The sequence below is a fragment of the Coffea eugenioides genome, chromosome 9, assembly GCF_003713205.1.
Source record: "Coffea eugenioides isolate CCC68of chromosome 9, Ceug_1.0, whole genome shotgun sequence".
NCBI classification, from domain to species: Eukaryota; Viridiplantae; Streptophyta; class Magnoliopsida; order Gentianales; family Rubiaceae; genus Coffea; species Coffea eugenioides.
This window is the reverse complement of record NC_040043.1, coordinates 618,284-633,943: the sequence shown is the minus strand read 5'-3', so window position 1 is coordinate 633,943 and position 15,660 is coordinate 618,284. Positions and strand designations below refer to the sequence as shown.

The 15,660-nt window shown below is 35.7% G+C and overlaps 1 protein-coding gene across 1 annotated transcript; it reads right to left on the bottom strand.

Moving 5' to 3' along the window:
• Positions 1-349: 349 nt before the first annotated feature.
• On the bottom strand, positions 350-2,193 carry LOC113783803 (disease resistance protein RGA2-like). Its single transcript, XM_027330025.1, has 2 exons — positions 939-2,193; positions 350-566 (listed from the first exon to the last, which is right to left on the bottom strand). Exon 1 carries the CDS (start codon positions 2,172-2,174, stop codon positions 981-983), a length of 1,194 nt encoding a protein of 397 aa, XP_027185826.1. The 5' UTR covers positions 2,175-2,193; the 3' UTR covers positions 350-566; positions 939-980.
• Between the last annotated feature and the right edge of the window lie 13,467 nt (positions 2,194-15,660).

Below are 15,660 nucleotides of genomic sequence, written 5' to 3'. Positions count from 1 at the left end.
TATGAGTTGGGCTAAGAGACAGATTGGCAAGGTGATCACCTGATTGGGTATCCTTTTGAGAGGTAAAAAAAATTGGAAATTTAAAGACTAATATGGATACTAAAGAATAACTTTTTGACCAAATATCATCACACTGCGGCTACAGGAACTTTAGATAGAATACAGGAGTAGCTGAAAATTCCACACTAGTGCAATTCCACGAATGAAATTTGTTTGGGTAAAGCCATGTCTGCTATAGTAATTGTTCAATCTAAGTTCATTAAATCGAACTTTGGAAATATATATATCCCTACTAGTACTGTGTCATAAATTTTTCAATCCCATTGATTACATTATTATACTTGCCAACTCAAGGACTAAGCACTGAATCTTAATGAAAATTAAGTTTCGCTTTACAATAGAGAGAAACATGTAAACAGCAATCAAGATGTACACTATGAGGTACTGTGGTCAACAAACAATCCCTTTATATAGTTAGTTAGAGTACAGGATTCATCAAAATCCCCCAAACATTTGAATGTGGTCTCAGGTCATGGAAATACTTTGGTCGTTCTTGGTTGTTGTCCCTGCAGCATAACAGACATGAGCTCAAGAAATAGGAATCTTTTAGACATTGTAATGAATCTTTTTATTTAAAAAGGAAAAAGTCTATCAATACTTTAATCTGTCTTTTAACTTTTCTGGTTCTGACCCTTTGGAAAAAAAAAAAGAAAGAATGAATGATAAGAAGGAGGAAAGAATCTACAGAAAAGAAAATGTAATAGCAATTGAAGGAAGAGTCAGGATTTGACATTGATAAGGCAATTTAAGGAAGCAGTAGCGTTTTTTTATTTCCTTGTTCCTTCCGGGGATTATTTTTTTTAAAAAAGTAATAATAGAATTCTAAACGAACCGAATAAGTAGATTAAAACAGAACATTGGAAATATTAACTACTTACAGTGGGGCTTGTTTCCCTAATTCGAAACCAGTCAAAGTTCGGTCAAATGATAACAACTTCGGAAATGTGTGCAATCTTGGGCCACTCTGCGCCACTTCCTTTGGTGCATCTCTCCGCTAAAAGAGGACACCAAAAGATCCGTAGTTGATTTAAATTAGTGAGGGCTCGTATTGCTTCTGCGGAGGGCAATTGTCTGAGGTTAGAGCAAAAATAAATCCACAATTCTCGAAGATTCCGAAGGCTACCCATCCACTCTGGAACAACTTCCAACCCCTCAAACTGCCGTATATCTAGAAATGTCAAGGTAGAGAGATGCTGAATTTGGTCTGGGAGAGACGTGATTTTTGGCCATCCACGCAATCGAAGACGCTCCAGAGAGACGAGATTGGTGATGGAGTGTGACCACGGGAAATGATCAAGGTCGTCAGAGAAGCCACCGAGTTCCAACTCGCAGAGGTTGGCTAGATGGTGTAGACCCTTTGCCCAACAACTAGGGTCACGAGAACGGATCCTCAACTGCTGGAGCGATGTGAACTTCTCAAGATTATTACTCAGTGAAGGATTCAGCTCATCACATCCTGAGATGATTAATTCACTTAGAGATTGGGGGTTTTTCATATCTAGAGAAGCATGTAATAAAGCAGGGCATTCTTCTAAGGATAAGGATTCCAGAGATGTAAGGCTATTCAAATTCCTTATACAAGCCAAACTTCCGCATCTCCGTATGCTCAACTCCACAAGAGATGTCAAGTTCTCCATATCTGGTAAAACAACCAACTTGGGGAGCTCATAGATTGTCAAGTACCGGAGATTAGGGAATACCTTAATTGATGAAGAAGAATCCGAGGGAACCATTGCATCTGACCACTCCTCTAGACTTCCCATGCCCCACAACTCAAAACGCGACAGTTTCGGAAACAGAGTGACTGCTTTCACCTCTCTACTACTGCTACTACTACAAGTGCTGCTCCTTGCATTAATATCGAGACCATAGAATTCAGCCCCAATGCGCTTCACATTGTCTAAGGAGTATATCCATAAGGACTCGAGACAAGGCAAGTCCCCTAGTGGTGGTACTCGTTCACACTTACCCAATGCCTTCAACCTGAGGTGTACCAAATTCCTTAGGAGTACCATCAAGTGATCCTTTGCCACCATCCACGACGGCAACCTTGAACCTTCGAAACCACTAATGGTTAAACCTTTCAAGTCTGGGTGAGGTTGAAGACCTTCCATGACACTGTTGATATTGTTGTCGTCACAATCTTCATTTGTATCGCCCCATGAAAGTCTTAAACCTCGAATTCTTGATTTTTCGGACAACTTTGCTTTTGCTGCTGATTCAAAGCCGCTCACATTCTCAAGTCCACATATTTCTAACTCGCCTCCGAGGTTACGCAAGTGTTCCAACTCCTCAAGTTGACATCTCTTGTCTTGGCTTACCTTGAAGTGGGGCAATGTCCGAAGATTAGCCACCTGCCCAATCCCAGGGAACAAACATCTGGGCACATCCCAAGGAAGGTTGACAAACTCGAGATGCCTCAAGTTAATTAAATTGCCAAACTTCTTAGGTATCTCTTTCAAGTAACTTACTTTCAAGGTCATCAAATTGTAGAGCTTTGTGATCGAATCTGGCAGAGCGGTGATACCAGTTTCACTGATATCAAGATGTCTTAAATGTTTCATATTACCCACTGAATTCGGGAGCTGAGTAACATCCCAGCAGTCTACTTTTAATCCACAAAGGTATCTAGACCTTTCCAAGATGTCTTCAAGCATAATACCATCACCCCCAAGGTAATAAAGCATTTGTAAATTTGGAGGAATCCCTTCGATATTCTTTAACACCTTCCCTCGATTCCGAATGATGGTCAAATGCATAACGTTATCATCATGACTGACTTTCATGCCATCCTCTGTGTTTAAGAAACAATTATTTGACACTTGCAATGAAAGATCATGCACAAGGTCATGCATCCGGCAGGACACGATTCCGTTAATGGAATTCTCAGAAGTCGCTTGCAACAAAGAACTCCGAAGCAATATGTTGAAATAGTCACTGCCTATATCCTCCATTTGCAAATGACCTCCTCCCTTGGCATCATTAATCAATCCCTGAGCCATCCAAATCTGTATCAAGCTTTCTTTTTCCATGGCAGTGTCCTTCGGGAAGATGGAACAACTTGCAAAGCATTGTTTCACTGACCATGAAGGTAAGTTCTCGTAACTCAGCTTCAGGACAGAAATGACTCCATTCGCAATATTGGTCGACTCGTTCCATATTTCACTCTTCTCGATCGTCAACCATTCCGATACATTCTTTTTGGAATACAACAAACCCCCAATCACTTTGATCGCTAATGGCACGCCGCCGCACTTCTTCAGTATCCTTCTGCCAATGTCCACCAGATCTTGAGTCTTTGTTGCACCACCGTCTGCAAAAGCTAGTTTTTCAAACAACATCCAGCTATGATCATCTGAGAGGATGTCTAGATGATGCAAACCAGATGTTTGCATTGCTGAGGCTACTCATCACTACGTGTGGTAGCCAATATTTTGCTTCCTGGAGCACCCCCTATTGCCAACAAACAGCTCCTCATGCCATCCCATTTCTCTCGATTGTCATTCCAATTATCATCAAGCACAAGCAAGTAACTTTTTCCTTTCAAATTCTCTTGAAGCTTCCTCACCAATGCTTCCTTGTTTGTCGTCTCAGCACTTTTTCCCTCGAGGGATTGTAGCATCTCATTCAACAGCCTTTCCACTCTGAAATCGTCAGACACACAAACCCATATTTTTTTATCAAAATGCTTCGCTACACTGTCATTTTTTAGCACCAACTGTGCAAGGGTTGTTTTACCCTGGCCACCCATCCCAACTATTGAGATGACAGGTAAATCCTTCTTATAGTGTGAGCTAATTAGCATGCTTACAACTAGAGATACCTCAACTTCCCTTCCCACCATTTCTGACTCGTCCATAAAAGGAACAGTCAACCGATCCACTTTGTGATCAGCAGATGCCATGGTTAGCTGAACTGGATGAAGCCCTATTTGATTTGCTTCTCTGTAAGCTTCCTCTAGAGATGCGCTAACATTCTTGATCTTGTTAGCTATCTCTAGACGAAAGGAAATAGGATTTGAGGAAGAAAAGAAGCTGCGTACCTTGTCGCGCTTCCGATTCTTAACCTTCTGCCGCAGAACTTCATATCCGAAGTCATCCAATACGATCTCAGCATGACGAGCTATGGACTGGAGCCTTTTGAGCCAGAGCTGCACGGCTTTGCTTGTTGATTGCTTGCATTTAGCATCAGAAATCAAAGCTTCCATCATCTCTACTTTCTTGGAGAGCTTCTGAAGGTCTTTCTTTACACCCCATGCCCGGCTGATCTCGTCGGCAGCAAGTGGAAGTATCTTATTCAAGATTACACTAACACAACTGAGTGCAGCTTCAGCCATCTTCAAGGGAAACTCTTTAACAGATGAAGGTGAAGTGCTTTGGTTGAATAGTTGGACTACTTTTTGCAGCCAGAGATGAGCGACATTCAACAGCTATGAGTTCCAAAGCTCTGAATCCATTACTTATCTTTCATTTCATTTTTCCAAAACGAAATTTCCTAGTCTCCATTGAAAGAATTATTATATTCTAGCAGTACATTTTTTTTTTGGCTTTTTCCCTTGGCTTTTGGTAGGGCCTTCACATGTTGAAGCAAGAATAGTACGTATGATAACAATAATTAGAATAGCATAAAAGTCTCGGATGCAAATGTGTGAACTTAAAAGAAGGGATGAGTAAAAGATTCCCCGAGAAAGGGTGCGTTCAGAGCTGGGCTCCAGTTATCAGACAAGATAACGCAAAATATGCAAATGCCTAACCATACGTCCAAATTGTGGAGAATATTGCAACTACGGACTGAATATTGCAAATATAATATTACTCCAAGAGAAGTTTATATAATGACCGAATCTGTTGTATGGAGATATGTGACTTTTCTACGGTTATTTTAGCACTAAAATAAAATAAATTAGTAATTGAATAAGTCTAGTTCTTACTTCTTAGAGCTGTACCACATTTTTTGCTTTTGACTAGTTCAAGTCTATTTGAGTTTTAAATATTATGTTGAGAATTGCGAGGAGAGATTCAGATATGTGTTGAGGTTTATCGCGAAAAATTTGTATAGACTTATTACTTACAGTTTTGATTAATGATAGAGAGTTATTTAATGAGAAATCTAAAATTATTTTTCAATTCTCAATACAAATCTCAGTAAACTATTTTTTGGCAGCACTAAATGTTGTTTCTAACATGCAAATTCTAACATATTGGCTGGTAGTACAAGTAGAGATTTTCCAATTTCTCTTCAGCACATGCAAATGTTATCACATACAAGAAGCTAGTGTTGAAAGCAATCGGGCAACAAACCATCGGGAAAGCCAAGAGAGCTGACCAAGAAAAGTGCATGTGGTCTCGGTTCCCCTCAAAGCTTTCAACTTCTTTTCCCACTGCAGCAGCATTTTCTATTGAAAAGTAGACGTATTGGAGGAAATCTGACTCTTCTTCCAAATTCCAAGGTAGACCTAATATGCTCTGCAAGAAGATTCATAACCAACTAGTCATGCACTCATGCGCTATAAGTTGACATTTAACTGACTGTGGAAATTGTTCATTTTATTTGTCAACAATCACTTATCAAGATATGAACTCAAGATATGAGGATATGCTCTGGAGAAATATCCTTCTCTTAGGTTTCTTGCGTATTTTCTCTGCTCCTCATGTTTTTCATATACAAAGGGTCGCCCTGGAAATTTATCAGCAATTGGTATCAGTAGTTGCTTCTACTTGTCCAAACAATCCCTAGAAAATTTATCAGCAATGGGTATCATTAGTTGCTTCTAACTTCTGGTCCTGCAAGATCTATACCAAAGAGTCAGATAACAGAGAAGTCTGTAGCCCACGATGAAAGCCAACATCACAACTAAGTTGCTCTATTTTTGTGACTCTTCTATGCCTAAATATCTCAAGAATGCATCACCATACATCAAACATCCTGCTTCAACGCTTTCTACACATTTCCCTCGGCCTTGGTATCCTCCAAACTCATTTAGGAGACGACGTTCAAGAGGATACTTCATCAAGCTCAAATAGTGCATGAAGAGCCAATACTTGGGTATTTCATTGTTAGATATGAAGTACCCCGAGAAACGAAGAATGCACCCACGATGCCTGCAATCAAGGACATTCCTGATTTGAAAGCAGCTGCAAAAGAATTTGCCATTGAGAGAACCATCCAAGTCACCAGACAGAAATAGAGGAATTCATCGATTCTGTAGGATCCTCTTGAGGTCTCTCTCATCAAAATTATCCTCTCTTGCAAGAATATTGGGCGAGCTCCCGTAGTAAATGACAAGAAGAAGGTCAGGATATACGAGGAATTGGAGTAAGAGACGGATCTAAAAGTTTTTTGTGGATGTAGCGAGACGGATCTAAAAGTTTGCTAATGATAGACCTGAAAATATTACAAAGTGTGTAAATCTATCTATTACACAACTGTTCCAAAAATTAGAGAGGGACCGTATTGTTTTTATAGAAAACACTGCTCATTTTGAACGTCTGTCCCATGGATTTTGCATACTCCGCAGGTAAAGGTTTGCCCTTTTCAGTTGGCGTCAATGTTTTCAGAACCGGACCGGACCGGCCGGTTCGACCGGTTGGACCGCGAACCGGCCATGTCACCGGTCCGGTCTAATGCTAAAGCCGGAAGTTCATGGAGAACCGTTGAAACCCGGACAAACCGGAAGAACCGCGCGAACCGTTAAGAACCGTGAACCGGCGGTTTTTTAAATTCTTCAACAAAATATCAAGAATGGTGTAGCTAAGATTCAAACCTGGGTCTCCAAGTTTAAATATGACAATCTTACCACTAGACTGTACTTAAGTTTGTTGAGAATTCTACTTGACTAAAAAATATATTAAAACATCAAGTTCTTCTCTTATTTTTTTTTTCAATTTTTTCTTCTTAACCATTTTTAACCCAAATATCCACAATAAGATTTTCTCAAGTCTTCACCATTATTATCTGGTTATTATCTTTAGCAGATTGTAAACAAGTTGAAAATTTCAACTTTTCTTGTTTTCCAACATTTTAGTAAGTTTAATTTTTTTCTTTTCAAGGTTTTTTTCTATATTATTATCTTTAGTTGATTTTTTGCATTTTCTTCTTTTTCCCCTCAATTTTCATATGTTTCCCTCATTTTTGTTTTATTTTTATTCGATTAATTAAGGATGAAATTTTTGCAAAAGTAGTGCACATCCGTGTAGGAATTGGGTAGGAATTACAAATAATAACATTGGGTTGGTCAAAAATATGGTAGTTGGCACATAATCGAAGCTATTGATAATTGAATTTAAAATAATTAATGGTATAGGATCATTGAATTTAATATAACATGTTAATTAGTAATGTTTAGTAGCAATTAATTTTTTATGTGTTTAACTGTATATTTGTTTTTCAAAAATTTTTAGTTTTTTTTAGTTTGAGCAATTAGATTTATATTTTTATAATAAAATTTTAACTTTTTCAGCTTAAGTTGATGAAATTGTGAAGGTGGTGTGGTTGCTTATCATGCCACTGATAAAAGTTTGCTATTCAAATAGTTTGTCTTAACTTGAACTCTTTTATGGATTTTTTTAAGGGTTGTAAAAGAATTTCAATATTTAATTAATTTATTTTTTGTGTTTTTATTTGTGATAATTGGTGCACATTTGGATTGTATCTATTTATGTTTATAATGAATTTATGAAAACTTGTGGTGAATTATGATATTTTAATTATATTTATCATTCCATGTTTTGTGTATAACTTTTAGAAAATTTATTATTATCATAACTTAAATTAAGTTATGTTGGTAAAGTTCAAGTGTAGAATGAAACCTGCTTAGTACTTAACACTAAAAAAAAAAAAAAAAAAAAAAAAAAAAAAACAGTGAACCTTTGAACCGGCCGGTTGGACCGGTCGGACCGGTCGAACCGCGAACCGGCCACCTCTCCGGTTCACTGACCGGTCCGAGTTTAAAAACATTGGTTGGCGTTGGACAGAGATAGTACGCATGTATGGCATGAATAAATTTAATTTATATGACAATCATGAACATGCATGACAGAGCAAAATTCACAATAGCAGTCTTAAGCATGAGGAACAAGAGGAGGGTTTTGGAAGATGAATGATACTGACAAGTTGCAAGAGGCAGAAGAACCACAACAGAGGCTAGCTGAGCCATTTGATCTTCAATTCCAAGATCTGACCGATGACTTGAAAAGGTAGTCCCTTAAGGTTGTTTGTAGTAGATGTGGGATAATTTGGCTATTCCGAGCCAAATTTATAGGCCTTGAATGAAGATGCAGAAGATTTATCACGTGGTAAACATAAAGTGACCACAAAATTTGTATTCGACTTTCAAATCTTTTTCTTTTCCTTCTTGTTGTAAGGTTTAGTCTCTATTGAACCCAAAAAAAAAAAAAAGAATAACAATAATAAAATAAGAAATGCTATGGTCAGCTTTAGTACTTTTCTTAAAGTTGCCAACACTTTCGATCAATAGATGGTATTTCACAATATAGTATGATAGGTGGCCGAGGCACGTTTAATTCCTTCATTTCCTTTATGTGAAAGTCATGAGTGGGCTAAGTGATCAGTTATTTTTACGAAGCTTATTATGATAAATGGCCGTCGAAAGCTTTTAATGCTTTATTCTTTCACATTGCTTTTAGGAGGAAGGCCTGGCCCGACGAGTCAATGATTTGTTGTTCTTTAAAATCGTAAATAAAATTTAATATTGTAGAAATTTGTAATTAAATTAGTTAAGATTCCAATCCCACACTTTAAATAAATCTAATAGAAAAGAAATTCCATTCTTATTATCAGAAAAGCATCAAAATGTCCAATTTTTCTACAAGGCATATAACAAGTTGACAAGATAATGAGTACATGCAGAGCTTATGGATCACGGTTGCTAACGTTGTATTGGTTACAGGCATCATTATTGTATCATCTCTTGTTGCATCTCCATGATCATGTTCACATTCAAGCATTTTTTCTGACTTTTCTATTGGTTGGATTGGCCTCAACTCCCATAGTAATGCTCTAAGAAGGCACAAATACTGCAAGAAATACATATTATCGTCAGCAGAAGTTAGTATTGCTAGCAAGTAACTAATGTGCCTAGGAAGAGGTAGTAGAAATTATATGTTACTTCCCACTTCAGATTGAATATATATGTGTTGCTTTGAATGTAATTTATGCATCAAGAAAAATGGATTTTCAAAAGTATATAACGTTCTGGATTTGAATGAGTTTGTGTATGCAGCAAAATGGAATTAAAAGTTTAATAATGTTGAAAATTATGTGGATTTATATTATGGTTATTGGGATTCAAAGAAATTAATTCATACCAATTGTTTCTTGGGATAAAAAAATGGTACATGGCGTGGCACGTTTTCGCACTTTTATATTATGGCTGCCTGTACTTAATTTTAAATAATCAAAATTAGTGTGCTACACGAATATAATACGTGATATATGGTCGTCGTAACTCACAAGTTTTAATTAAAGCTCGAACAAAACCTTGTTTTGTGGAAACAAATCATAATTTTAAGTCCAGGCAATTTGTCCGACCCTATTCTTTCATGGTGGATTTAATTTGAAAGGATCGAGTTAAATATTTTTTGGCTCTCGTACAAATCAAACTAAAAAAGGTAAATTACTAATAAATTCCCTTGTGGTTTCGCACATTACCACATTACCTTTAAAGTTTCAAAATATCTATATAACCTCCTTATAATTTTGTGTAAAGTAGATATTTGAGAAAGAAAAAACTATGTAATATTGTTAGTTAAAATACCAGCGTTACCCTTAATTAAGTACTAAAAAGAAGAGTTATCATCACTTTACCCCCTTAACCACTACAAGAAAATTGGTCATCAGTGACAACTTTTCTCTGTGACGAAAAAAAGTTGTCACAAAAGGAGATCCTTTATTGACAACTTTCTAACTCGTCACAAACCTCTAATGGGAGCCAACTCATTTGTGACGACTTAGAAAAGTCGTCACTAGTAAATTCCCGCCAAGATTTAGCAAGAGTGCGGGAGTGTTTAGAATACACAATAGTGACGACATTAAGAACATCATCACTATTGCTTGGCCTATTTACGGACGACTTTTTGTTGTCGTCACTGACCACTAAAAAAAAAAGTTATTAGTGACAACATTTTGTAGTGATGACAATAAGTCGTCACAAAAGGAGCTTCTTTAGTCGCGATACATAAAGTTGTCACAATTGCATCAAAGTAACTAAATGTTTAGTGACGACCCGTTATTTTCGTCACAAACTACACTGCAAGAAATATGGTCATTAGTGACAACATTTTCTAGTGACGACAAAAGTTGTCACAAAATGTGGTTGTTTAGTGACGACAAGGAAAGTTGTCATAATTGCTCAAAGCAACTAAGTCTTCAGTGACGACCTTGAAAAACGTTGTCACTAAAATGATCTATATAGTGACAACTTCTAATATCATCACTGTCACTCTACCGATTCGGATTTAGTGACAAGAATTAATCGTCACTGTTTAAAGTACTTATTTCTAAGTCACTTTCATTAATTCTACTGTGCCACCCTAACTTTTGCGATTTAGCCCTAAATGTTGTAAAAAATTCCATTAATTCCATTATGATACCTTAACTTTTACAATTTAGCCCCATATGTAGTACACCGATTTCTTTAATTCTATTATTACTCCCTAACTTTTGTAATTTAGCCCCATATGTAATTCACCAATTTCATTAATTCTACTATGGCACTCTAACTTTTGCAATTTAACCCCCATATGTAATACACCAATTTTATTATTTCTATTATGGCACCCTAGCTTTTACAATTTAGCCCCTATTTTTTTATTAGGAAATTGCGAATGGTATCTTGATAAACTATGCATAAATATTTTATAATTTTCTCAAACTTAAGTAATAATTTGTTATAAACTCTAAAGATATATCTTTCATTATAATAGTTATAAGGCAGGCAGGTCTTTTTATCAATGGAATAAGAAATTTATGCCAGATTTATCCTTTGTACTACATGCCAAGTAGTATTAGCAAAGGAATAACAAAGTACTACAAAGTAATTAACAAAATAGCCTTCAGGGAGTGTAGTTTATGGGCAAATGAGCATTATCTATTCAAAGTACCAACTTTTTATGGGCATTTTACTCTCAAACATATAATTTATGATAAATTTATAAATATTTGTAAGTAAAATTCAAAAAGTGTTACACTGATTTCTTACAAAATGAAAACTGGCAGGTTATCTTTTCAACATAAATTAAATTTTTTTAAAAAAAGAAATGGCCCATAAAGTACCAACTCTTTGTGGGTTTCTTCCATTACATGAACAAATATTCTGCTCTTTATGGGCATTTCACTCTAAATCATTTAATTTATGTTAAATACATAAATGTTTGTAAGTAAAATTCAAAAAGTGTTGCACTAATATTTTTATGAAAGGGAAACTGGTAGGTTTTGTATTTAACATAAATTAAATATGTGAAAGCAAAAAAAAAAGAAATTACCCATAAATCTATGTCTTGCAAATCTATACTAGTAAAATAGTTTCAAACAAAATTAAACATTAAAATAAACTGTAATTTATACACATTAAAATATCTGTAATTTATACACATTTTGCAACTACTACTTTGTGTTTTCTCTGTAATGAATTTTTTAACTATTGAGAACTTAAGTTTTGTCTTGCAAATCTATACTAGTACAATAGTTTTAAACAAAATTAAACATTAAAATAAATGTTTGAAAAAGAACAAAAGTACATTTATCACTTGCAGTAATGTAACAAAATTTTCTCAACCATTATCAATATTTTCACAAAAGTATTAAAAACTAGCAATTGACAATATTAAAAACTAGCAATTTAATTAGTGACGACTTTTCTTGTCATTATAATCTTGAATAAATTAGTGATAACATTATGTCATCACTAAATTTTCTTTGATTTTGACTTAACAATAATGTCTTATTAATAGCATTTGATTATTTTTAATGAAAGTCTGTTATAACCATAGAATTTGACTTTCGTTATTTTCAATTAATGATGTATTTTAGTGCTGCAATTATAAAAAATTGCAGGGCTAAAATATTTGCAAATTATAAAAGTATATTTTCACTTATATGTAATTAACAAATTTTGCCACCTATATTGATGAAAATTTGTGTTTTTGTACTAAAAAATAAAGAATAATACTATAGCAATAAAATCTATGCTTCAAACCAAATTAAAAATAAAAAAAAGCATGATGATTGGTCTCAAATGTTGGGAAAATGATTATTTTTATTGAAACTATGTTATAACCATATAATTTGAGTTTAATTATTTTCAATTACATTGTAGACACCAAATTTTTGATTTTTTAACTTTATTTGTTTAATTAATTTAATAGGTTTATTTGTTTCAATTCTAGGGTTTTTTTATTTTTTATTTTATTTTTTTTATTTTTGTTCTGGTTTATTTTATTTTTTGTCTTCATATAAATTTCAGAAAACAAAGAAAAAAAGGAGAAAAAGAGAAAAGAAAAAAAAAAGAGTGAAAGTGACAAGTGGGGAGGCATGCATTTGGACAAGTGTCTCTTTTATGTTAGGGACACTTGGTAAGTTTAAGGAATTTTTGGGGGAAAAAAATGAAAAAAGGAAAAAAGGAAAAGATGGAGTTTTTAGGGCCATAGGAGAAAGAGAGCAAGGAGAGGCTTCGGACACAAAAAAAAAAAGGGGAAAGAAAGCTAAGCAAAGGGAGCAGAGGGAGAAAAACAGAGAGGGGCGGCTAGGTTTTGGGCATGAAAGCTTCGGCGAACTGGGAAAGAAAGAAAAAAGAAGAAGAGCGCGAGGGATAAAAAGGAAAAGCAGAGGGAAAAGAGGAACCAGGCGGCGGGCTGAGCAAAAAATGGAGGAAACAAGCAACGAAAAAAACACACAAAAGGGAAATGGGGGTTTCAGCTTCAATCATCCGATAAAAATTTTTCCAATCACCACTGCCAAATTTCCCACCACCTCAACCGGCTGCCGGCTGCCACCACTCTCTTTCCACCCTCCGTCCTCAAATTCCCCCCAATTTCCCCAAACGAATCCTCCACAAAAACCCCTCATTTCCCATTCTGCTCCTCCCCACTTCTAATACAAGCCTTTTCTGCCAACGCCTCCACCACAGCCCTTCCCCTTTACCGCCGTCTCTATCCGCGCCAAGCCCAAAAAAAAACTCATCCTCAGCAACCTTTCTGTTCTCGGTGAAAAGGGCAAGAACAGCTACGACGTCGAGACTCTCATCAAATTCTTCTCCACCTGCTCCTCTTCCGTGGATGGCTTGAGCAGCAACAGCAGCGGAGATTTCCAACTCACCGAGCCGTCACCACCCATCGGATATCCATTGCCGCCTGCGAATTTCACCAAGAAAGCCTTGTAAGTCGTCTTCCCTCTTTGAACTTCAGTTCCCATTCAAGCACAAACGTCTGAGCTCCCAAAGCATGTTTTCCGTGTCTCTGTTAGTACAATTTTCTTGTTGATTGTTTATGGTTTTAGAATATACAGGCTCTAGGTGTCGATTGGACTGATTTATCTCGTGTTTATAACAAATTTTGGGCTAGTCATAACCTCAATTGAGCACAATATGCTGAAGTTTTTCACGCCCATTTAGTGTTTGATAAAATGCCCGAACGGAAATCTTGAACCAAAAGAGGAGATTTTATGTTTTTTTAATTTGAGAGAGACTCTGGCCAGTCCAAAGCATATATTTTTCCAAATATGGAATCAATGTCCCCTTGTGTCGAGAAATTTGATTTTATTTGACAAAACAATTGGGAAAATAGTTTTTTTTCTCTAGCTATTTATCAAGAAAGAGCATAACATACTATTCACTGATTTTGAGTTTTCAACATCATTCGTATGTTAATATGAAGCTTCATATATAAGGTAAATATGCAAATCCACTGCTGGAGAGAATTCGACATGCTACTTTTCGGTTTTCTTGGTCAATCTTGTTTTCTTTCCGTGAATGAGAGTATATAGCCATGAGAAGTGAAACATAAGATGTTCCCAATGTTGCCTCCAAAGAGGTGATCTATGCGGATGACTAACCACCTTTCTTTAGAAGTTCATTTTCATCCTTTGAAATGTAATTTGTCATTTGAAGTATCTAAAAGTTACCCAATAAAGCCATATATTTGAAATTGTCTCTGAAGCACTATTCAGTAGGCCTATTTGTGAGCAACTGTTGAGTGTTTCCTAAAACATGCCAAAATTGGCTCTTCAACTATTTTGTACTTGTGTAGGTGATGCTGTTCAGTTGACAATTCTAAGATCTTTTCCTTTTGCTGCTTTTTCTTTTTCTTCATATTTTCAACCTTGTGACATCTTTTGATTGTTCTTTTGTGAAACTGGAATCTGGTCTTGATTGTGTTACCTCACCTGAGGGCATATATTTGACCGTTTCACAAAACTTGCCAAAATTGCCCCTTAAATTGTTTTGAACTTGGGGCTGCTGTTCAGTTGACAATACTAAGATATACTCCACTTTGGCTCCTTTTTGCTTTTCTAATTTTAAATTTAAATTTTTTCCTTTTCAACTTTTTTCATATCACTTGCATTCTGGTCTTGCTGTGTTACCTGGGAAAATTAACTTTGGTCTCTTGAATACTTTCAACCTTTTCAAATTAACTCTGGTCTTGCCTAATTCAAATTCATAGTGAAGCTGATGATGATGAATGTAACATCTCTAAGTAAGTAACCCAGGTAATTTATGCACAGAAACACTAAACTTGATAATACAACGTATAAATTTAATACAGCACAGTTAGATTTGTTCATTAACTTCTTCGGATTAACGGAATTTGCATTTTATATGAATGGAATGGTATCACCACCTGTAACCAAATTAACTGAAGTTGTTTACTGAGTTTAAAAGGTTAAATACATTGTGAGCTGCAGCCTTTTTACCTTGAGCTTCTCTTAGTACAATTGGAAATCTAGTGTTGATGTATTCTTGTAACACAATAAATGTGTTACCAAACACCTGATTGAGCGGAATCAGATAACTATTGCGTGTTTGTCGGTATATTTGCTCCACTCAGTAAATGATGCCGGTAAAGGAAGTTGGCTACAGCTGTTATGATCATTAAAGCCTTCCATTTTCTAAAGGACAGAGCTATAAATTTACCACAGACCTGCATAGACAATATCTCAGTCTCTCTTTCTCTTTCAGTGTCTATATTTTTTATTATGAACATTTATATTTAAAGCCTGGTTCGTCATCATAATCCCTTCAGTAAGTAATTGAACCTCAATAAGATTTTAAGGTCACCAGACATATTTTTAAAGTAAAACTTGTTCTTTAGCTCCCTAATGCAGCAGAAAAAGAAGACAAATTTGACATGTTACAGCCATGGTTTTCCTTTAATGGTGGGTTTTATTTTTTAATTGGGTAATTGAGTTATGTATTTTTTGCAGGAAATCTGCCTAGGAAATATTCAACCTTTGAATGGTTCAATTGGTTCATCCAGGATTATCAATAGAGAGGTAAAAATCTGATTGTTCATCTGCAATAGTATATTATTTCCAAGTACAAGCGACAGACCATGCATGGATAGCAATCTTCTTTTTGCCTATGTAGTG